Source organism: Elaeis guineensis, chromosome 15 (genome assembly GCF_000442705.2).
Source record: "Elaeis guineensis isolate ETL-2024a chromosome 15, EG11, whole genome shotgun sequence".
NCBI classification, from domain to species: Eukaryota; Viridiplantae; Streptophyta; class Magnoliopsida; order Arecales; family Arecaceae; genus Elaeis; species Elaeis guineensis.
Window position 1 is genome coordinate 17,895,299 of NC_026007.2, and position 24,133 is coordinate 17,919,431.

Sequence of the window (24,133 nt, forward strand, 5' to 3'; positions counted from 1 at the left end):
TTGTCCGCAATGGCTAGTTTTTTGCCCATTTTAGTTGCCTTTAATGCTCACGTTAAATGCTCTAACGGCTCTTTTTCTGCCTAAAATATTTTTCCTTGTTTCTTAAAGCTATAAAAGGTTTCAAAAGGTGAAAAACAAAAAGGGGATCTACAATATACACGAGAGATACAGGGGATCTACAATATACACGAGAGATACAAGAGATTTTGAAAGAGAAAAGCAAGAGCGTTCAAAAGGGCATTCAAGAGCATTCAAAGAGAAGGTTTTTCAAGCCAACTTTTCAACCTTGATCAAGAGCTCTTTCAAAGCCTTCAAGAAGCCTTCAATCAAAGCTCACCTATTCCTCAAGCGTTCATTCAACTCTTCATCCACCTTGAGGAAATCCAAAAGAGGATTCTTCATTTGAGTAAAGTGTATTTAATGTTATATTCGCTCATTTAAGGAGCTATTCTTGTACTTATTTGTGCTCTAAACTGTCTTACTCTTTGTGAGTAATTGTTCTTATTTTCGGAGGGTTTTCAAAACAAGGGAAGGTTGATCCGAACCTGAAATCGGAGTATATTGGGTTGGCTTGTACCCGGAAAATAAGTGGACTAGCTTGGGATAGCTAGTGTCGGAGTTTTCGACGTTTGTATTCAGGTTGAATACAAGTATAGTGGATTGGAATTCCCAAGTAGGAGCTTGGGGAGTGGATGTAGGTGCAAGGTTGGCACCGAACCACTATAAATTCTTGTGTTTGTGGTGTGCTTTATTGTTTCTCTTTATTTCTTTATTATATCCTTGCATTCTTGCTTTAGGTAATTAATCTTGAACTAAAGTCTTTCTCCTCATTCATCAAGCTTTTAACAAATACTTTTCATAAGTAATTAGTTAAGCTTAAATTTTTTAAAAACCCAATTCACCCCCCCCTCTTGGGTTGCATAGCTGGGCAACAAGCGGTCTGACTTGACTCTCACGTTTGCCCATCCATGAGACAGTAGGCATGCCCTAGAGCGTGGGGGTGAGAAGGATCACAAGCTCTCAAAGATAGGTGAAGGCCGAATATCGAGTCGAGATGAAGATTGTTAGAAAATATGTCTTAAGATTTGATCCATATTGAGCCCACAACGAGGTCTAAGATGATGAACGGAGTCCAACGAGCTCAAGAACAGCCCAAACGGAGTTCAAACGAAGAAGATAAGCTTGAAAGAAGGCTTCAAGCAGTGGCACGGTGCACAAGGCGATGGCGTTCAATAGCGGGCCGACGGAGGTTAGCGGCAGCACGATCGAGCCCAGCGGAGATGCATGCACGCGTAGGCACGTGCGGCCCAGCACACAAGTGGGCCCAGTGTGGGCACGCATGGGCCGACCCAGCACGCATAGGTGCCCATGACCAGCGCTCCTGCGCAGTCCACCATGGACCGTGGGGCACTAGTGGTCCATGGGAGCCGTGTGGATCGAACATGCAGTCCACATGCAGTTCAGAGTATTTTTTGAGCGATCCGATGGTCCAAATCGTAACCGATCATGATCGAATGGCTGAGGATGAATCTGGGCTTGATCAGGTGATCGATGGCCCTGATGTATGCGATCGAACGGCTTTGGTGCGAGCCGATCACGATCGGATGGTCACGGATGATTTTAGGCTTGATTGAGCTCTATTTCCTAGTGTAACAGTGTTTTAAGATTTTTGGAGTCTATAAAAGTCCGATTGACGAGCCATTAGTTGCGTAGGGAAGCTGGTGATATCTTGAAGGTACAAAAAGGCTTCAACAGAGGTTTTAAAAAATTTTTATAAGAGTTTTAGAGCTTGTTATTGAGAGACTCTTATACAAAAGTTGAGTGGTGAGTTCCTCTTACATTGGTTTTGTTTTATTCTCTTATAGTGCAGCTTGCACACCCCGTGGAGGTAAGCTTGAAGCCGATCTATGTATTTGTATTGTGTTTTTGGTTTTATTTTTTTTTTCTTCCTGCTACACCTTGTAGTACCAGATCCTGTGCAACAAAGACTTACTGACCAAACCAACATAGCATGTTGACATTCATAAGAACTCTAATGATAAGCTATTTATGCTTAAGAAACTGGACCAAAATGCTGGTTTGATTTTCTCTATAGTTCATCACCTTCCATTTGTCTAATATGAGATAGTTGTCACACCCCCGATCCAAGATTGTGAACCGAAGGTCCTGGCAACCACCGCATACTCATAGGAAACTCTCTCCACAAGCATGCAACGTATCTTATCATGCTATCATAAAACAACAGTAGAATAATTAATCAATAATTTAAATAAAAATATGACAATCCAAATTTCAACTTTAATATCTCAATAAATTCAACAATGTTTAATAAGTCTTACATTAAATTTAATAAGACTTTCAATCTAAAATAAAAATATGGAGATTCTGCTTCTAATTACTCTTCCATTCATATCTTGTATCATCTTAATGTCTCAACATATGTAAAAATAATAAAATATGAGATAATGAGCTAGATAGCCCAATAACAATGATCACTTTAAATAAATTTCATCAGGCATTAAAGTAAATAATCATTTATAGAAAATAAATATATAGAATTTATCAATTCGAAATCAATTTCAATTATGCAATATAATTCATGCTAAATTTATTTTTTCTAAAAGTTCGAGTTTTTTTCTAGATTTCAATTTCTTTCATTCTTAAGTTCTTTTCATCAACCATGAGTTATGATCATATTTTTTTGTAACAGGATCATAACACCGCATATCATCTTGTGGTAAGCTGCGAATCATCTGGTAGCAAAGTCCTTCAAAATTGCTAGTCTTGCTGGCGATATGTCGCTGGTCTCACTAGCGATATAAACCCTCAAGATAAATCAATTGCCAAAATATTTATCCCTATTGACGGGATCCTTTACATAGTCAGGTTATCAATTTATATCGTTCTTATATCAAAATTCTTCATAAATCATATTCCTTATTCTAATTCAATAAGAAAACATATGATCATATAGTATCGAAATCAATCAATATAATGCATAATGAAATCAATATGTTCAATCATACTTTATCATAACATATTAAAATAAGATATTTTTCATAACAAAATATCATTCATCCAATTTATGCATCATTTTACAAATCATATCAGAAAAATATATTATAATTTATCGATAAATCTAGAAAAAGTAAAGTATTACTTACCTTGTATATATTCCAACAAATCTACATAATTTTAGAAATATCTTTCTAAAATCTTTATTTTATAGATCATATCACAGTATTCGATTATCAAGTATCTACAACCCCTACATAAGATCAAGTCTAATAATCAGAAAGAATATGAATACCATATTCAATGATTTAGATTGGTCCGATCATCTGATTTTTTTTTAATTTCTTTTGATTAAGATCTAATTAGGACATAAATGGTTTAAAGAATGACTATTTAGGCCAAATCAGATTCGAGGTGATAGGATTGAAAATCTTTCATTGAGTTCATAAATCAAATGAAGAGAAAAAATTAAAAGAGAAAGAATTCACAAGGTACAATTTGAATTGATCAAATAACACAGTCTAACATTTCGATTGGTCCGAACAAGATAATTTTCATCAAATCATGATTCAATTACTCCACAGATAACTCAACAAAATGATGGATGATAAAATCTAATAATATCTAGTTTGATCAAGATGGGTGTCAACATGCCAATCAGCGATTATGGATTAAAATCCCTTCATTAAAATTATTTAAACTCATCAAAATAAAATTTTTTTCTTAATAACTTTTAAAAAGATAAATTTTTAGAAAAATATAATTTTAGAGAGAAAATTTTATGAAAAAATAAATAATTTAGAGAGAGGAAATTTAAAAAAAAATATATAGAGAGAAAAATTAGAGAGAAAAAGAGAGGAAATAGAGATAATAGAAGAGGGATTTTTTTTTATTTTTCGTGGAAGAGAGAACCCGCGTCCTCTCTTCTTTCTTTTCGTAACAGAACAGGGGAGGTTGTCTTCCTCTTGTTCCCAGAACAAAGAAGGCATCACCCCTCCAGTGACACCCGTGACCGGAGGAACAGGCGCCAGCGGCGACCCCGACCAAGATCCGGTGACCGGAGGTAGTCAACGGCAATGGAAAACCAAGAACGAAAAACAAAACAGGGGATTTGGAAGAACAGTGATTTCCAAGGGATTTTGACAGAAAATTTTGGCAAAAAAATCAAGATTAAACCCATAAAGATTGAGGGAAGACAATCGAAGATATTTACCTGATTTTTTTTTTTGGATGGGTTTTGATCCGATTTCTAGTGGCCAAAGAAGATCAAATCGCCGGAAATCATGGAAAAAGAGGCAGCCCACAATGGGATTGTTTTTTTTTTGGTGAGAAAAGATCCAAAGAATCGATGCCTTTAAATAGACCTCTAATGGAAGGGATTTAGAGTTTGTTTATTTCGAATAGATTTGGGATTTTGATTGGAAGAGGAACTCCTTCGGGAGTTCCTCGCGTTCTTCCCTGGTTCCACGCTAATTCCACTTCCAGCATGTTTTCCAGCACTCTCCCCTCTTCCGCACTTATTCCAGCACGTGCATTGCACGTGCTGGTCGTCGTCGTCTTCTTCTTCTTCTTCTTCTTCTTTTGTGCTTTTAGATTGGGCTTGGGTCATAACAGTAGTTGACAAGGTTAGTTGATGAATGCATAGGTTTTGCTAAATCCTTGGCACGGTGAATGTATAGCAAATAGACTGCTATGCGCTGCTTCGTGATGTGAAAGAAGGCTAGTCTTTCGTTTTCTTAAAGTAACATTTACATAAAGCTGGATGAGATAAATGAATTTTAAAATTTCGATAAGCATAGCTATATAACTGTAATAGACATGGATTGGTATGGAATTTATAAAACCAAACTGATATAATTGTTCACGCTCATCAGTTTATAGTAACTGTAGGCAATTTGTTACCGATGCTTACTAGTTCCATACTTTTTCACTTGCTATTTTGCATCCTTTAACATTCACATACTTGTAGGTATAACTCTTTTGTTTTAATACCATATTCATGGTATAATGCTTTTGTCTGTCTATTTTTTCTTTATTTGTACCTGGTCAAGCTGTGGATTTTGCTGATGCCTCCAACCTTCTCTCTATGACTATTTATACTGCATGCTCACAGATGTTGATATGCTGAAGAGGCATGATGAAATTTTCAGGTAGTATTATGATTTTGAAATATTATATTTTATCAGATCTATCCAAATGTGTATCCAGCTCATATATTAGTTTACTGTATCTATTTTTGTTCCTAAAGTTCTATCTTTTCAATTTCATTGGAAATCTCACTTCTTTTTTGAAAGAAATGGGAGATCTCTCTTCACTTGCATGCATGCTAATCAGCTTATATTATTTTAATGCAGGATCTGGCCTGCACACATTTGTGCTGTATTTGGGGCCCCATATTGCTCTGTTTACCATAAAAGCAATGAAGTGCGGTCGTGTTGATCTGAAAACTGCTCCATATGATACCATACAGTTTAAAAGTGGACCATCATGGCTGGAAAAAGATTGTTCGGAGTTTGGACCTCCATTATACCCACCATTACCTGGCTCACTAGTAAGGGTTCCTGTTAGCAGCTTACTCCCGCAGGTTCAGCTAGATGCCATTCTCTGGGGTCTGGGAACTGCAGTTGGAGAGCTTCCTCCTTATTTTATCTCAAGAGCAGGTACCTTTCTTTATTGTATTGGCTCTTGCTTATGTTCTTTAAAATTTCAAGCATGGAAACTTAGCGCATGTTTTCTCCCTTGGCATTTCATCTACGCTAATTGTGATTGCCATAATTGAAACACATTCCTTTTGTTCCTTTGTTATTTTCTCTCGTCAAGGATTTGATAGCATGATTAAATGCTTTGTCATAATTTCCATCCTTTTCATCCTTTCTGTTTGCTAACTTGCAAATAGTATGAGCTTATATTTCTTTCTTTCATTTTAATTTTTTTTTTTGGATCTTTAGAACATGTTACTTTATCCTTTGACTGCTCTAGATGAAAAAGCCATCTGCAACTGGACTTCTGTTCGGTGGCCAGTGAAAAAACAAAAAATCATAGCATCCAAATTCTTTTTATTTTTTCTTATTTCCTTGCTATCCCTTCTTAGAATTCTGCTGTAAACTCCCTTTGTTGTAGGGCCTCTTAGATACAGAATTCCAGCTGAGATAATTTTGGCTATTGGCAAAGAGACTTTTCCTTAAATAAAACGTAGACCCACTTAGACAGGATGCTACTCATTTTTAATAAATAAAATTCTTTGCTCAGATCTTGCTCTCTCTTGAGTTCTCTTTTAAGGAATCACAACCATCCATTGTTCTTCTATAGATAACTTCTACCTTTAAGTTATACCATCCTTTGGAATCTCAGTGCTTAGAAAGTCCTGTCAGGGCAAAGGAAAAAGGAGGCAAACTGTCTCCTTAACATCCAGAAAGAGTGGGAGAGTGTGTGTGTGTGAGTGAGAGGAAGGAGCAACTCACATCCCAAACTTACAGATCTTTACTCTCCATCTCCCATTCTTTTTATGCACACTTCCTTTGGCTTACTTTTTCCTTAAGTCAGAGAAAAAAGTGCACCATTAAAAATATGGATGTATCTATCGAGTGACATGGACAATGCAGATCCAAAATATTTGACAAGGGATAATGGCTGTTTATGCCTTATTGCACATGCTATGCTCTTCTATATAAAATGTGAAGGGCTTCCAAGTCCTCCCTCTCTGAAGCCTTTATGCAAGACTTTTTGGTTTTCGAAAAGCCCTGTTCCTCTCACCCAGTTCATCTTTCTCGATCTTGATAAAGAGCTTTTCTAACATATGGGGCCAATGGTCCTAGAAATCCGCCATGAACAAGAGTTAGAAGCTCACATGCCATCCTTCTCAGTCTCAATAAAGACTTTTCTAATAGGTGGCCCCCATGGGTCTAGAAATCTGCCATGAACAAGAGATAGAAGCTCACATGTCTAACACTGGTTAATACACCAAGAAGCTTCGTTATAGTTGCATGTTTTAATGAGCAAGTTAAATAAGGTGAAGGAAATGAATTTGGTTTATCATAGTTTATAAAAAACTTTTATTATATTTTATTTGAAAAAAAAATTGAAATGACTCCCTTACTGCACATTCATTCATTACCCATCACCGTTAAAAGAACTATAACTTGACCCATTTCTTCCATAGTTCCAATTTATGATCTAGCGAGTTTTATTTTAATAAAAAATAGGTGGGATTTCCCCACCCCCGCTTTTCATAAAAAGAAAAGATTATTGAATTTTAAAATGAAAAATGCATAAGAATGCAATATTAAATGGTGGTGGTCTATACTTCCATTCACCTAATCTAACAATCTAGTGTGTCAAATACTGCCTATTCTTAATCGTGTCATGTGCTGCATTACACTTTCAGCCTGTAACATAAATTAGGAGTCCTAAGTTGTGTTGCTAATGTGATTAGTAGGGGACATATCTCTTTGGGACATTGCATCATGAGGTCTTTTTCTTATTCTCCGAGGGACCAATACCATATTGATCCATATTTTAGACCACTTTAGGACTCTTATCAATTGATTGGGACTAATTCTATTGCATTGTATGTCATTCAGGGTGGGCTTTTTATGTTAGTGTTTGGTCTGTATGTTGCATAGTGGTGGTTTGGGAGGTCAGTTTGGCCAGACCAATACTATTGCTCTTGTGGAACATGACCCAAGTCGAGACGGGATGCATTCTGTTTGTGAGTCGATGTAGAGTATGCCAATCATTTGAGGGGTGATCCCATATGATGGGTCTCTATTCACAATTATCCATTCCTAGCAGACGCCACTATGGATCTTATTTTATTATTTACCTTGGACTTCCAAGAGTGTTTATTCAGTATTTCTCATTGTGGATAGGTTTTTCAAAATGGTGCATTATACCATGTCAGAGAACATTTGATGCATCTCCTACAGCTGATTTACTTTTAGGGAGGTTGTTTGTCTACATAGCATAACTTGGTCCTTTATCTCGCATAGGGACACCAGGTTTCTTAGGCATTTTTTAAGTACTTTGTGGTCGATATTGGGTATAAAATTGCATTTTATTAGTGCATATCATCCTCAAATAGATGGTCAAACTGGGATAGTTAACCGTAGTCTAGGTGATTTACTTAGTTGCCTTGTTGGAGGGTGACCTACTCAACGTGACTTATTTATTCGTCAAGCAGAATTTGTGTATAGTGGTTCCATTGACCACTTTCCAGGCCATACCATCCCACTCCAAGATCATATTTCAGTTCCTTATCCTGGGAGACATAGCACTGATGCAGATGACCTCATTGCGCGCATTTAGATCATGTAGGGGTTCTGCTTGAGAAGCTGAGGACCACAACTGCCAAGTATAAAGAAGCAATTGATCAGCATGAGAGCGAGCAGAGCTTTGATTTTGTTGAGCCTGTGATGATCCTATTTCGGAGGGGAAACATTTCCTACGGGGTCCGACGACAAGTTGAGTTGGCAAAAGTTTGAGCCCTACCGTATCTTGAAGAAGTTAGTCCCAAATGCCTATTTTCTATATCTTCCAGGTGATATGCCCCCTTCTGTTTTTAACATTGTAGATCTTTATGGATACATCGTGAGCTGTTGACATCTGAAGACATATTGACATTGATCTGATTCTGAGACCATCAAGGATGTGAGGGATGTATATGAGACCTGGATTTTACATGGCACAAATAGGAGATACTCAGTCCGCTGGAGAGATTGACCATTTATTAACTTCACTTGGATATATGAGACTGAACTTACATAATGTCAAGAGAATATTTTTTCGAGATTATCAGGCGCAACTCGATGGACCCAGTTCTTCCCTCCCAGGGGAAGTGTCGCAGTTTGGAATTTATCATTGTTTTATTATTTTATTCTTGTGGAGCCCTTTGTACTCTTGGGCCATACTAGTTTATTTGGATTACCTTTTGTTTCAGGTTTTGGATGCAACTTTCAGTGCATCGATTGAACATGATTTTGGCTGGTTTTATTTTGTTTTAGACAAAGGTGTGGAGAGAGGGGTGTCTAGATCCATTTAAGGATCTGTTTGGATGTTTGGGCCCAAAATCTCATGGGATTTATGGGTTGGGCCAGGACAAGAGATTGGTTTAGGCCTATATTTATTAGAATTCAGACATTTTTTTTTCTCCTTATGGGATTCGGACCGGTCCACTCTAATAGTTCCTTGGATTCTTATAAATATGGTCTAAACTAGCTTCATTTAGTTGCTTGTCGTGGCCCAATTCACGGATCTCATGAGATTTTAGATCCAGAAGTCCAAACAAGCCCTAAGTTGTTATATGTAAGTCAGATGACTACTTAAGTGACTCGATGATATGGTAGGTATAAATTAATAAAATTAGGGATTACCACACCTAGGGATTAGATCACCTAGCTTTAAAAAATGAAATTATGATTGGATGGCCAGGATTGATGAGAGAAAGGAAGATCAGAAGATGAGATAAAACCCTAGTTGAACCTCTTCCACTAGTAGCCATGCACTCCTCCTCATACTTCTTTATTTGTAGCATATGCCTTGTCCTCTTTTCCATTTTTTCGGGACGGTCTAGGAGGGTTCCATTGCTTTCTTAGTTAGTTGGCAGCTCTCCTAGCCTATTTTCTTATTTTTCATGCCCCGCCTTCCAAGTATTTCCATACTAGGGTATCCCAATTGATCTAGGAACTCTAGAGAACTATTTAAGAGAGGCTAGCACTGCAAAAAATTCTGATTGGACCAATTTTCTTCTCCAAGGCTGCTACAGCCCTCCGTGTGCTTCATTGGCATGCTATTGAGTACCTTGGTGCATGGATTTGAAGGCCAAGTCTCTCACTCTAAATTCTTTCTTTTATGGCATGGAGGTCACTCCGGAATAGCAAATCCATCCGTCAGTGACATCCTATCCTCTTACTTTCCTTGAACTCCCTCTCCAATTTATTTCTTGTCAATTATCTCTCTTCAATTCAGTTCTTGACTCATTTCTCTTAGATCTCGATCATCACTCCTTGATTTGGTCCCTCCCATGTTTTATTTTTCAATTTCTTGTGCTAGGTTTTGGGATTATTATTTGCTGAATTTTACTTTTAGTTATAATTTTGCCATTGATTGGATCAGTCCATTTTGACTATAGTATTTATATAGTTTGCTAGTTGCTATCTTTTAGTTCTTATTCAGCTTTATGATTGGTAATGTGTTGTGTTTTGAAGTTTTGGCTTCAATTTCTGCATAACAAAGCTTTCCTATAGCACATATCCTCCAGGTGCATCATGGGGCTACAAAAAGCATCCAAGCTCATCTAGAATCATTCTTTGAAAAAAAAATGATGTATCTATTTTTCTTAGCTTCCTCAAGTCATAATTCTTGGATGATATACAGAGAGGGGATTTAAGTGATACTAGCTGGAGTATGTCAGATGATATATAGAGTAGTATTATTAATACTACTATCATAATACTAGTAATAGTATTAGCAAGATTTTAAATCTCAAGGGATGAAGATGTTCTAGTTTCTCCATTAAACGGGATGTCCTGCTGTCCTGTTTTATCTTGGTGGTGGTCTCGATCATCCAACCAGATAGATATTCTCCATTTCTCTCTCGTCATTTTCTGCCTTTTTTCTTTCCTTCCTTCTTTTCTTTCTTTTTCTTCTTTCTTTCTTTCTTTTCATTTTTTTTCCTTCTTTTCTTTTTCTTCTCCTTTCCTTTCTTTCTTCCATTTTTCTTCTTCTTCTTTCCTTTCATTTTTCTTTTCTCCTTCTTTTCTTTCACTTTTTCCTTCTCTTCATCTTTCTGTTCTTTCTTTCTGTACTTTCTTCTTCTCTCCTCATATGGATGGATTTTAGAGTCTCAACCATGTCTCGCTCTCATTTTCTCATAGAAATGGGATAGGATAGTTGGGACGCCCCCCATCCCATCGGGATGCAAAACCTTGAGCAGTAATAATACAAGTAGTAATAATAATACCGAAAAAAAACTAGAAAATACTGCTTTCCTATTTTTGTTGCCAAGTGCCAGTTGCCAGTACACCCTAGTATAGTATGTGCTGGTCGACATGAACAGTCATAAGTTGGCACTTGAAACCATGATCAAAAGAGGTTGATTTTTTTTTTTTTTTAAGTCATTATTTCTTGGTTTGTAGAGGGTTTAGAGAGGGAGGAGGCAATCATCTTTTTGTTGACATCATTTAAAGGCCATCAGAATTGTGTAAAGGAGTAAACATGTCCCTAGAATTGGTCTAAGGTCACATGTATGTTTTCCCCAACTTGCCAGAAATTTTAGATCTTGAGGTTTAATTACACTAAAGGCCTTGAGGTAAGCCAAGATGAAGTCCGCATTTAAATCGGATACCTTAGCAGCAGAATGATTTAGTTGCACGAAATCTCTGCACTTACGCATACAAGGATAGGAAATACAAGTAGTATGGCATTGAATCTTTGATCTCATGCATTATCTTCCTTTCTATTGTAGCATTAATATCCTTGTTGGATCATATTGTCTTGTAAGTGTTCATACTTTTCATATATTTTGCAACCTGAATCATCATACTCAAGTGATGCTTAGCATGTCTAACTTTTTGGTTCATATTTTCACTAATCATTTACATTTAAAAATGGTTTCTATACTAACCCAGAAATGCATTGCAGCATGCTTGTCAGGCAGCAAGGTGGATGCTATGGATGAATTGGATGCTGCTTCTTCAAAAGAAGATGGATTTATATCAGCTTCCCTGAAACAAATTGAACGATGGCTCCTTTCGCACGTGCAGCATCTTAACTTTTTTACAATATTAGTACTTGCTTCGGTTAGTTTTGTTTCTTCCTTGTTCTTTCCCAATGGTACAATATATTGCTATGGATGCATCCTACGTTTATATACACCTGTGCCTTGGATTTGGCTTGTTCTTTTAAAGTACCTCTAAATTAATCAAGGTAAAAGCGGATCAGTTTGTAATTTAACATCAAGAATTGTGCAGTTTCTGCAATTCCGCTTGTTTAACTTCCGGTTAATTTTAAATTAGAATATATGTAAATGGACGGGTGTTTCTAGAGTACTAAATAACCAACACATACCTTAGCGACTTTTTTGGAAAAACTAATAGGTTATGTTGGTGCAAAAATCTACCTGCGTCGGAGAAGCTGGAGTCGAGGGAGTCGCGGTCGCCGTCGGGACCTGCAAAAGAAATCTAAACCGGATGTGGGATTGCTCCGGCAAGACCCTCCGACGCTCAAGTCAGTTCTCTGCCTCAACAAGAATGGAGTGCTCGAACGAAAATTTTAGCAGAATTTTTGGGATAGAGAATAGAGCTTAGAGAATAACGTATCTGGGGTCCCCCTTTTATAGGAGGAGGGGGCAACAAATTGATAGCGATGTTTGTAACCGTCTGGCAGTGGGCTGCCCAGGGTCAGGAGGAGTTTGTTGCGAAGAGTAGTGGAGTGGAATCGTGGCTATCACTGAGACATGCCACGTGGAGTCTGTCGCGGGGAGTGGAGCGGCGTCCGTTGTCGCGACTTGCCAGAGGATGGAAGAATCGCGCGGTATCCATCGCAGGAAGTGGAGCAGGATCGTGGCCATTATTGCGGTCTGCCAAGGAGTGATGGAGCCGCACGGAATCCATCGCAGGAAGTGGAGCAGAGTCGTGGCCGTTACTGCGGCCCGCCAGGGAGTGATGGAGCCGCGCGAAATCCGTCGCAGGAAGTGGAGCAGAGTCGTGGCTGTTGCTGCGGCCTGCCAGAGGGTCCAGGCCTGTCGGCCGAAGTCCGGTTGGGGTACGGTCTCCATAGAAGCCCGGACGGGGATCATTTGTCAAGGAGTCTCGGCCAGTGCCAGTCTACAACGGACATCCAAACGGAATTCGCCCATAATGGAAGCTTGGGTGAAGGGCTACGGTGGGAATCCGGCACGGGCCGCTTGTGGTAGAAATTTGAAGTAGATCGTTTGCAGCAGAGACTCGGAGCCGGTCGCTTGCGGTAGGGGCTCAGAGTCCGGCTCCCGTAGGAGTCTGGACGAAGTCTACCTGCAATAGGAGTTGGAGGCGAAGTCTGGCTCCCGTAGGAGTCTGGACGAAGTCTACCTGCAATTGGAGTTGGGGGCGAAGTCCGTCTTCCGTAGGAGTCCGGACGGAGTCTACCTGTAATTGAAGTCGTGGACGGAGTCCGGCTCCCGTAGGAGTCCGGACGAAGTCTGCAGGTGAAGTCATGGGCGGAGTCTGGCTCCCGAAGGAGTCCGGACGAAGTCTTCCTGCAGCCGGAGTCGGGGGCGAGGTCCGGCTCCCGTAGGAGTCCGGGCGGAGTCTTCCTGCAGCCGGAGTTGGGGACGAGGTCTGGCTCCCGTAGGAGTCCGGGTAGAGACTTCCTGCAACCGGAGTTGGGGACGAGGTCCGGCTCCCATAGGAGTCCGGGCGAAGTCTACCTGCAATTGGAGTTGGGGGCGAAGTCCGGCTCCTGTAGGAGTCCGGACGAAGTCTACCTGTAATTGAAGTCGTGGGCAGAGTCCGGCTCCCGTAGTGAGTCCAGACGAAGCCTGCAGGTGAAGTCATGGGCGGAGTCTGGCTCCCGTAGGAGTCCGGACGAAGTCTGCAGGTGAAATCATGGGCGGAGTTTGACTCCCGTAGGAGTCCGGACGAAGTCTTCCTGCAGTCGGAGTCGGGGGCGAGGTCCGGCTCCCGTAGGAGTCCGGACGGAGTCTTCCTGCAGTCAGAGTTGGGGACGAGGTCCGGCTCCCGTAGGAGTTCGGGCAGAGTCTTCCTGCAACCGGAGTTGGGGACGAGGTCCGGCTCCCGTAGGAGTCCGGGCGAAGTCTACCTGCAATTGGAGTTGGGGGCGAAGTCTGGCTCCCGTAGGAGTTCGACCGAAGTCTACCTGTAATTGGAGTTGGGGGCGAAGTCCGGCTCCCATAGGAGTCCGGGCGAAGTCTACCTGCAATTGGAGTTAGGGGCGAAGTCCGGCTCCCGTAGGAGTCCGGACGAAGTCTACCTGTAATTGAAGTCGTGGGCGGAGTCCGGCTCCCGTAGTGAGCCCGGACGAAGTCTGCCTGCGGCCGGAGTCGGGGGCGAGGTTCGGCTCCCGTAGGAGTCCGGGCGAAGTCTACCTGCAATTGGAGTTGGGGGCGAAGTCCGGCTCCCATAGGAGTCCGGACGAAGTCTACCTGCAATTGGAGTTGGGGGCGAAGTCCGGGCGAAGTCTACCTGTAATTGAAGTCGTGGGCAGAGTCCGGCTCCCGTAGTGAGTCCGGACGAAGTCTGCCTGCAACTGGAGTCGGAGGCGAGGTCCGGCTCCCGTAGGAGTCCGGGCGAAGTCTACCTGCAATTGGAGTTGGGGGCGAAGTCCGGCTCCCGTAGGAGTCCGGACGAAGTCTACCTACAATTGGAGTTGGGGGCGAAGTCCGGCTCTCGTAGGAGTCCGGACGAAGTCTACCTGTAATTGAAGTCGTGGGCAGAGTCCGGCTCCCGTAGTGAGTCCGGACGAAGTCTGCCTGCAGCCGGAGTCGGGGGCGAGGTCCGACTCCCGTAGTGAGTCCGAACGAAGTCTGCCTGCAGCCGAAGTCGGGGGCGAGGTCCGGCTCCCGTAGGAGTCCGGGCGAAGTCTACGAAGTCTACCTGCAATTGGAGTTGGGGGCGAAGTCCGGCTCCCGTAGGAGTCCGGACGAAGTCTACCTGCAATTGGAGTTGGGGGCAAAGTCCGGCTCCCGTAGTGAGTCCGAACGAAGTCTACCTGCAGCCGGAGTCAAGGGCGAGGTCCGGCTCCCGTAGGAGTCCGGGCGAAGTCTACCTGCAATTGGAGTTGGGGGCGAAGTCTGGCTCCCGTAGGAGTCCGGACGAAGTCTACCTGCAGCCGGAGTCGGGGGTGAGGTCCGGCTCCCGTAGGAGTCGGGGGCGAGGTCTGGCTCCCGTAGGAGTCCGGGCGAAGTCTACCTGCAATTGGAGTTGGGGGCGAAGTCCGGCTCCCGTAGGAGTCCGGATGAAGTCTACCTGCAGTCGGAGTCGGGGGCGAGGTTCGGCTCCCGTAGGAGTCCGGACGAAGTCTACTTGCAATTGGAGTTGGGGGCGAAGTCTGGCTCCTGTAGGAGTCCGGACGAAGTCTAGGAGATGGTCGATCATAGTAGAAATTTGGGTGTAGTCCGTCCGTCGCGAAGAATCCGGTCGACGCTGGTGGGGGCTTATCCGTCAGCAAAACTTGGGAGTATTGCGGAGGCTCGGCCGCCCTGGAGGTTTGAAGAGACGTCGCCGGAGGTCGGAAGTCGGTTGGATCCCCGGAGGGTCACTCCTATTACGAACTTCGGCTGGGGGGATATTTTATACCCAACACCAGTCCCCCTACTTTCGGGTTCGAATTTCGAATGAAGGAAGTACAGAGAAATTTTTGCAGCCGAAGTTGTCCCCTTGAATCCTGTGCACGATCTCTCCCAGATATTTTGGCATTAAATGCGCGCGTGCTGGAGTCTTTTCGAATCGGGGCGATTCGAAGGGACCTTTCAGAATTTTTGCTGGTACGTTGGCCCAGGTATGGCGCAGTAATGGCTCTGTCAGTTGTCAGCCGCTTTTAGCCGCCTGCCGTGGCGAGTGGGACACGTGGCGAGCGCGGGTCGGCCTGGGGGGATTCGCGATCATTATGGCGCCAGATCCTAGGGTCTATTTAAACTCGCCCTTCTGCTTTTAGGGGCCCTATTCCGCCTGAAAGTTCTATCGGTGTCTGTCTTTTCTTCGAGAGCCCTGACCCTCCTTGGCGTCTACCTTGGCCCTAGGCATCCTTTGAGTCATCCCTGTCCTTGCACCTTCTGCATCCTTCGGAGCGACTTAGGTTAGTCCTGAAACTTTGTTCCCCTTCTTGCCATTCGGGTGCCCCTTTTCCTCCATCTTTCTCCTGTCGCCCTCCTTTGGTTTGGTTTCCTGCAAACCTTTCGCCTCTTGTTCCACCTGATTTCTCCGAGATTTTTAGGGTCCTCATTTGAAATGTCTTCCAACACCTCCGCCTCTAGCGGTTCTGGGAGTTCGTCCACCTCAGCCCTCCAGGACCCCCACACTGTAGATGAACCCACATCTGGGGCTGGGCTTCGCCCGATTTTTGCGCCGGGTGCCATTCCCTGTTCTCTGACTCCGGATGAACTCCTACTAATAAGGGTTCAGTATGGAGTTCCTCTGGAGTACGATCTGGAGCTCTCCGGTCCCGCCGACCGGGCTAGCACCCCCCCGCCTGGCCGCTCTGCCTGTATCAGGAGGCCTTCCGTGCCGGACTCCGGCTTCCGCTTCCGTCTTTCGTTGTCGTCCTCTTCCGTTTCTTAGATATTTCTTTAGCTTCAGTGGCACCGAATTCTTTTAGGTTTTTGATAGGGTTTCTCTCCCTTTGCCACGTAGTCGAAGTTCAGCCATCCCTCTCTTTGTTTAGGCATTTCTACACTTTCAAGCGTCATCCCTCGGCAAAGGACTGGTGGTATTTCTCCTCCCAGTTTGGCAAGAAGGGGTTACTGAAAGGTGCTCCCTCTTCAATCCACAACTGGAAGGGGAAGTATCTCTTCGTCCACTGTCCGATTTTGAGGCTGGGCTTGCCCCCTTGGGGCTCTCTGAGGGACTCTGTCCGCCGGGCTCCCAGCCTAGGAGAGGATGACCTTCAAGCCGCCCGGAAGCTTCTTGGTTATTCCGTTCCTTCCCTTCCCAACCTTCTGAAGGAGCAGTTTTTGTTCAACATCAGCTTGAGTCCCCAGGATCCTACGAGTATTCCATCTTTTCTTTCCTCTTCTTTTCTCCCGTCCTCCTTTTTTTTCTCTTCTTTTCTTCTCTTTCTTTTCTCTTTTTTTTTTTTTGCATGTCACTTCTTCCTTTTTCACCCCATCATCGATTTTTGATTGATTTTTTTTTCTTTTTTTCTTAGGAGTGGACGCCGAAGCAGCACGGATGCTCGTCAGGGGCCTCAAGGCCGACAAAAGAAAAGGTGCCGCGGCCTCCGGATCAGCAAAGAAGGCCAGAACAGAGGAGACGAGTTCGACTGCGCCTACCCAGGCAGCTCCTGCGGTCGAGGTTCCCTCGGACGCCGAACCCCCGACTCTCCGGGCCTTTTCAAGGAGTCCCCTCACTGAGGCTCCCGTTTCGGGGGTCCGTCCCGCGGAGGCACCCAGGGTCGAGAGGGGGAGGAGAAGGAAGTCGGTGGCCCACAAGATAAGTGGCCGCCGGGTCGCCATCGAAGAATCCCACGGTTCTGAAGAAGAGCTGGAGAATCCCTTCAATGACAGGAACTTGATCAAGCGGTTGATCGACGGCTGCATTCTGCCCGAAGTCGTCGAGAGGATTGATCGCGCCGATCCTGAGCAGCGGGTTTGGGACTCCCTAGGGTCCTTTCTCGAGGTAAACAAATCTTCATTTAATTGGCTTTTCGACCCTTATTCTGATCCCCTAGCCGCCTTTGCAGATTGGGCACCAGCTCTTTGCCAATATCGAGGCGACGAACCGGGCAAGGAGGGATGCCATCCAGGCAAAGGAGCATCGTCGGGCCGAAGTCGCTCGTCTCAAAGAAAAGGCAGTAGAAGTAGTTACCCTCCAAGAGGCCCTGGAGAAAGAAAAGCAGGCCCGGGAGGAAGAGAAGCAGACCTCAGAGGAGACGGTGAGGAAGGCAGAGGCCGAGGTCACAAATTTGGCGGAGCAGATCCCGGTCCTAGTCTCGGAGGCCAGGGTTCTTGCGGTGGAGGAGTTCAAGGCCTCTGCGGAGATGAGGGACCTGAACGTCAGGTTCGGCCAAGAAGCATTCATCAAGGGATTCGAGCTCTGTCAGGAGAAGGTGGCCAGGAAATTTTCTGAGCTCGATCTCAGCTTCTTGGGCGAGGAGTCTGGAGATGAGGCCGGTCCCTCTCCTGCTGCTACTACTGCCGCAGCCCCCTTTCCAGGGACACCGAGCTCCCCAACTCCTACTGCAGAGGTCTGAGACCTCCGACCTTGTAGTTTTCTTTTACTGTAATTTTTTCTTTCTTTTTTGTCTTTAAGAAACATTCAATCAATAAAGTTGAGTTTCTCCTTGTGGACGGCTTTTCCACTCTTCTCCACTCTTCCTTCCTCCTCCTTTTTGTTTTTCTTTCTGCAATGAGACGCGCCTTGACGTTTTTGTCTCCCGATGGCAGTGTCCTGCCGAAGCGCTTCCCCTGCCCTAGGGGATTCCACTGAAGTCCACAATCCAGCGCCTGAAGAAGGAAGTTCTTCATTTGACGAAAAGGTCGAAGAAGATGGAAGGCGAGCTTCGCAGGTTGAGGGAGGGTCACTCTGAAGCCACCGCGGAGGCCACCCGCTTCCGAAACCTCCACGTGAAGGGGATCATGGAGTACAGCCGGAGAAAGACGAACTTCGAGAGGGAGCTCGAGGAACACAGAAAGCGCGCCAGCGACCGATCTTGGGCTCAAGCTGCCAAGATCAATTCTCTCAGAGTGGAGCTGTCGGCTGCACAGGAGAGGATCGGCCAGTTGGAAGAAAGCTCATCTCGGCTTTTGACTCGGGCCGACAGCGATCGGGAATGGTCGAAGAAGGTCTCCGACCTTCAGCGGCAGCTCCAGGATGTCGAGGCGAGCTATGACGCGCACCGGGCCGGCTGGCGCAGGCAGGTGGACGAATACAAGGGGAGGCTCAGGATGGCGATCGACGAGGTTGCCCGCCTTCAAAGGCAGCTAGATGAGGGGGCTCAGTCTGCTTCCGCTCGGGATTCCGACGAACTTCAATCCCTGAGAAGGACTGTAGAAGAACTGTTTGTCGCTCTTGGGGAGGGGAGGGCCGAGCTGCAACAATTGAAGATCCAGCTGGTGTACGAGCAGCGGGCGGTCAAGGACACGGAGGCAGAATCCGAGGTCCTGAGAAAGAGGCGTTGAGAGGCAAAGAACGAAAGGCAGCGGCTTCATCGGATGTTCCAGGATATGCTGCTGAAAAAGAGAGAGCTAGAAGAAGAAGTTGAAAATCTGAGGCGGTCCTTGATAAAGAGTGAAGCCGATAATTCGAGGTCGGAAGGAGCAGAGCTTCCCTAGGGCTCTTTTTGCCTTCCGTCTTTCTATGTATATATTTTTTCTTTTGTTGTTTTATTTTGTTCTTATTGTTTTGCTTTTCTTCCTTTAGCCTTCTGGGCTTTGTAGTGTATATTTCATGAATGAAATGAAAAGGAAATTTTGTGTTACCTCGTTCATGCATTGTATTAAATCGTCGTCCACCGAACTTCTTTTGCCCTTTGACTTGTTCAACGTCGATGTAGTTTGGAGGTGCCCAGTTGTTATCATGTTGTTTTACTTTTCTTGTCACTTTTTCTTCTTTTTTTTTTTTTCTTTTTTGAGTGAGGGTCCTCCCCTTGCTTTTCGCGGGGTCGCGTAGAAGTGTGGAGGTGCCATTGAGGAGACTTTTCCCATTATCCGATCTTGTTGGGCGGTCGAGTTTTTATCATCGTCAGGATGAGGTTCTCCTTCTGTTCTTGACGTAGTCGATCTCAGCTCAGGTTAGGACGAGGTTCTCTCCCTGTTCCCAACAGGGCTGTGGGGGCACATAAGGGCCGTTGCAAGGGCCTCTCCCCCCATCCGATCTAAAAGAACCGGGCCTTTGACTTTGCTCATGTCAGGACGAGGTTCTCCTCCTGTTCCCAACATGGCTGTGGGGGCACATAAGGGCGTTGTAAGGCCTCTCCCCCCATCCGGTCTAAAAGAATCAGGCCTTTGACTTTGCTCATGTCAGGATGAGGTTCTCCTCCTGTTTCCAACATGACTGTGGGGGCACATAAGGGCGTTGTAAGGCCTCTCCCCCCATTCGGTCTAAAAGAACCAGGCCTTTGACTTTGCTCATGTCAGGACGAGGTTCTCCTCCTGTTCCCAACATGGCTGTTGGGGCACATAAGGGCGTTGTAAGGCCTCTCCCCCCATCCGGTCTAAAAGAATCGGGCCTTCATTTTGCTCATGTCAGGACGAGGTTCTCCTCCTGTTCCTAACATGGCCATGGGGGCACCTAAGAGCCGTTATATGGGCCTCTCCCCCGACCCGATCTTAGAATAATCGGACTTTCATTTCGCTCATGTTAGGATGAGGTTCTCCTCCTATTCTTAACATGACCTTGGGGGCACCTAAGGGCCGTTATATGGGCCTCTCCCCCGATCCGATCTTAGAATAATCGGACTTTCATTTCGCTCATGTTAGGATGAGGTTCTCCTCCTGTTCCTAACACGACCTTGTTTTGATTATTTGAAGGGGTTATCCCCAGTCATAACAAGTCCATGCCAAAAGGGAAAGACATGCAAAGTCGAAAGGAATTTTGATTCAAAGCAAAATCGTTAGTAATACATTTACAGGTTTTTTAAGTCCCACGGTCGTGGAAGGTCTGCTCCTTCTTGAGGTCCTCTGGTGACGGAGTTGATGATCCCGATTGGAGGCCGATCTTTGGGCTGCTCTTCCCTCCTCGGTGGTTCAGGTTGCGGCAGGGCCCTTGGCCGATCCTCTCTGCCCTTAGGTCGGCATCGAATAAACCTGTCGAGCCGACCTCGTCTGATGAGCTCTTCGATCTCATCTCGGAGCTGAATGCACTCCTCTGTATCGTGGCCGTGGTCACGATGGTAGAGGCAGAACTTGTTGGGGTTGCATTTTCCGGAGTGCGTGCGCATCCTCTCTAGCCTTGGGAGCTGCTCTCTGACCTCCATCAGCACCTGAGTTTTCGATGTGTTGAGGGGGGCATAGTTGCGGAACCTTCCTGGGGGAGAGCCCCGCCGAGCTCGGTGCTCCGTGCTTCCCTGCCTGCATGCTCGAGGAGTCTGGACGTGCTTGTGTCCGGGAGGAGTTCGAGAATGTGGCTGAGCTTCTCTCGCCCCTTTTTCGACTGCGGGCTTACTCGAGTCTCCCGCCTGCCGCTCTCTCGCGGTCTCTTCATCCTTCATTTTGAAGGCTTCTTCCGCTCGGGCGTACCCTTCGGCCCGAGCCAACAGGTCAGCAAAATCCTTGGGGTACTTTTTTTCCAGGGAGAATAAAAGGTCGTTCTTCTGAAGGCCGCCTTTCAAGGCGGCCATCGCTACCGATTGGTCCAAGTTCTGGACCTCCAATGCGGCGATGTTGAAATGGTTGATGTAGGCCCGAATGGACTCTCCCTCCCTCTGCTTGATGTTGATGAGGGACTCCGAACCCTTCCAGAGACGTCGGCTGCTAACAAAATGAGCCACAAACTGGTGGCTCATCTGATCAAAGGAAAAGATGGTACCCAGCTTCAGTGCCGAGTACTAGTTTCTCGTCGCTCCCTTCAAGATGGATGGGAAGGCTCGGCATAGAATGGTGTCGGGCGCGCCATGAAGCAGCATCATTGTCCGGAAGGCCTCCAGGTGGTCAACTGGGTCTGAAGTCCCATCGTAGCTTTCAAATTGGGGGAGTTTGAAGTTCGGCAAGATCGGTTCCTGCATGATCATCTGAGAAAAAGGGGGGTCAGTACAAATATCCTCACCATAAGCGGAGGGAGCGTGGCGGAGCTCTTCGATCCGCCTGTTCATCTCCTGGAGCCTCCGGTCCAGGAAATCCTCTCGACTGCGGGTCTCGAGGGTTCTCTAGCAGAATGGAGGTAGAGATCTTCCAGGGGTGGAATCGTGGTCTGATAGAGGGCTCTCCACCCTTGGATTCATCTTTCTGGGAAAGATAGGGCGGCTGGCCCAAGTGGTCCGTCCCACCATCGGATTTTGGAGTTCTGGCGACGCTCTTTCTGGTCGCACTGATGCCTGCGGCTTCAGTGAGGCCTCTGACCTGCTGTGCCAATAGGTCGAATTGCTCCGCGCCAACCGCCACTGCCGGAGGAGGGGGTAGAGGCTGGGAGACTGGAGGTGAGGTCGGAGCCTGAGATCTGGCCACAGAGACCGTGGATCGCCGTGTGGATGCTTTGTGGGGAGGCATTGGGCGAAGATCAAGTGGGGGAAGGAGGAGTGGATGTCAGAAAAGATGACCGGAGGCGGTCCCGTTGAGCGCTCCTTTAAGAACAAGGGTGCTGCGAAGACACAGGGGCCCCTTCCTCTAGCGTCAATCCTGTTGGTGCAAAAATTCGCCAGTGTCAGAGAAGCTGGAGTCGAGGTCGCCGCCGGGACCTGCAAAAGAAGTCTAAACCGGAGGTGGGGTTGCTCCGGCAAGACCCTCCGACGCTCAAGTCAGTTCTCTGCCTCAACAAGAATGGAGTGCTCGAACAAAAATTTTAGCAGAGTTTTTGGGATAGAGAATAGAGCTTAGAGAATAACGTATCTGGGATCCCCCCTTTTATAGGCGGAGGGGGCAACAGACTGATAGCGATGTTTGTAACCGTCTGGCAGTGGGCTGTCCAGGGTCAGGAGGAGTTTGTTGCGAAGAGTAATAGAGTGGAATCGTGGATATCACCAGGACATGCCACGTGGAGTCTGTCACAGAGAGTGGAGCGGCGTCCATTGTCGCGACTTGCCAGAGAATGGAAGAATCGCGCGGTATCCGTCGCAGGAAGAGGAGCAGGATCGTGGCCATTATTGCGGTCTGCCAGGGAGTGATGGAGCCGTGCAGAATCCGTCGCAGGAAGTGGAGCAGAGTCATGGCCATTACTGCGGCCCGCCAGGGAGTGATGGAGTCGTGCGGAATCCGTCGCAGGAAGTGGAGCAGAGTTGTGGCCATTGCTGCGGCCTGCCAGAGGGTCCAGGCCTGTCGGTCGAAGTCCGGTTGGGGTACGGTCTCCGTAGAAGCCCAGACGGGGATCATTTGTCGAGGAGTCTCGGCCAGTGCCAGTCTACAACGGACATCCGAATGGAATTCGCCCATAATGGAAGCTTGGGTGAAGGTCTACGGTGGGAATCCGGCACGGGCCGCTCGTGGTAGAAATTTGAAGTAGATCGTTTGCAACGAAGACTCGGAGCGGGTCGCTTGCGGTAGGGGCTCGGAGTCCGGCTCCTGTAGGAGTCCGGATGAAGTCTTCCTGCAACCAGAGTCGGAGATGGAGTCTGGCTCTCGTAGGAGTCCGGACGAAGTCTACCTGCAATAGGAGTTAGGGGCGAAGTCCGGCTCCCGTAGGAGTCTAGGCGAAGTCTACCTGCAATTGAAGTTGGGGGCGAAGTCTATCTCCCGTAGGAGTCCGGACGAAGTCTACCTGTAATTGAAGTCATGGGCGGAGTCCGGACGAAGTCTGCAGGTGAAGTCATGGGCGGAGTCTGGCTCCCGTAGGAGTCCGGACAAAGTCTTCCTGCAGCTGGAGTCGGAGGCGAGGTCCGGCTCCCGTAGGAGTCCGGGTGGAGTCTTCCTGCAGTCGGAGTTGGGGACGAGGTCCGGCTTCCGTAGGAGTCCAGGCAGAGTCTTCCTGCAACCGAAGTTGGAGAAGAGGTCCGGCTCCCGTAGGAGTCCGGACGAAGTCTACCTGCAATTGGAGTTGGGGGTGAAGTTCGGCTCCCGTAGGAGTCCGGACGAGTCTACCTGTAATTGAAGTCGTGGGCGGAGTTCGGCTCCCGTAGTGAGTCCGGACGAAGTCTGCAGGTGAAGTCATGGGCGGAGTCTGGCTCCCGTAGGAGTCCGGATGAAGTCTTCCTGCAGCCGGAGTCGGGGGTGAGGTCCGGCTCCCATAGGAGTCCGGGCGGAGTCTTCCTGCAGTCGGAGTTGGAGACGAGGTCCAGCTCCTGTAGGAGTCCGGGCTGAGTCTTCCTGCAACCGGAGTTGGGGACGAGGTCCGCTCCCGTAGGAGTCCGGGCGAAGTCTACCTGCAATTGGAGTTGGGGGCAATGTCTGGCTCCCGTAGGAGTCCGGGCGAAGTCTACTTGCAATTGGAGTTGGGGGCAAAGTCCGGCTTCCATAGGAGTCTGGATGAAGTCTACCTGTAATTGAAGTCGTGGGCGGAGTCCGGCTCCCATAGCGAGTCCGAACGAAGTCTGCCTGCGGCCGGAGTCGGGGGCGAGGTCCGGCTCCCGTAGGAGTCCGGGCGAAGTCTACCTGCAATTGGAGTTGGGGGCGAGGTCCGGCTCCCGTAGGAGTCCAGACGAAGTCTACCTGCAATTGGAGTTGGGGGTGAAGTCCGGCTCCCGTAGGAGTCTGGACGAAGTCTACCTGTAATTGAAGTCATGGGCGGAGTCCGGCTCCCGTAGTGAGTCCGGACGAAGTCTGCCTGCAGCTGGAGTCGGGGGCGAGGTCCGGCTCCTGTAGGAGTCCGGGCGAAGTCTACTT

The 24,133-nt window shown here is 46.5% G+C and overlaps 1 protein-coding gene across 1 annotated transcript in view; it reads left to right on the forward strand.

Annotated features, from left to right (window-relative positions):
• The window catches only part of LOC105034909 (vacuole membrane protein KMS1-like), a 134,538-nt gene that overhangs the window by 50,434 nt on the left and 59,971 nt on the right, over nucleotides 1-24,133 (forward strand). Inside the window, exons 4-5 of the mRNA XM_073249529.1 lie at nucleotides 5,370-5,675; nucleotides 11,653-11,814. Of these exons, the coding sequence (XP_073105630.1) occupies nucleotides 5,370-5,675; nucleotides 11,653-11,814 (468 nt within the window). The remainder of the gene's footprint in view (nucleotides 1-5,369; nucleotides 5,676-11,652; nucleotides 11,815-24,133) is intronic.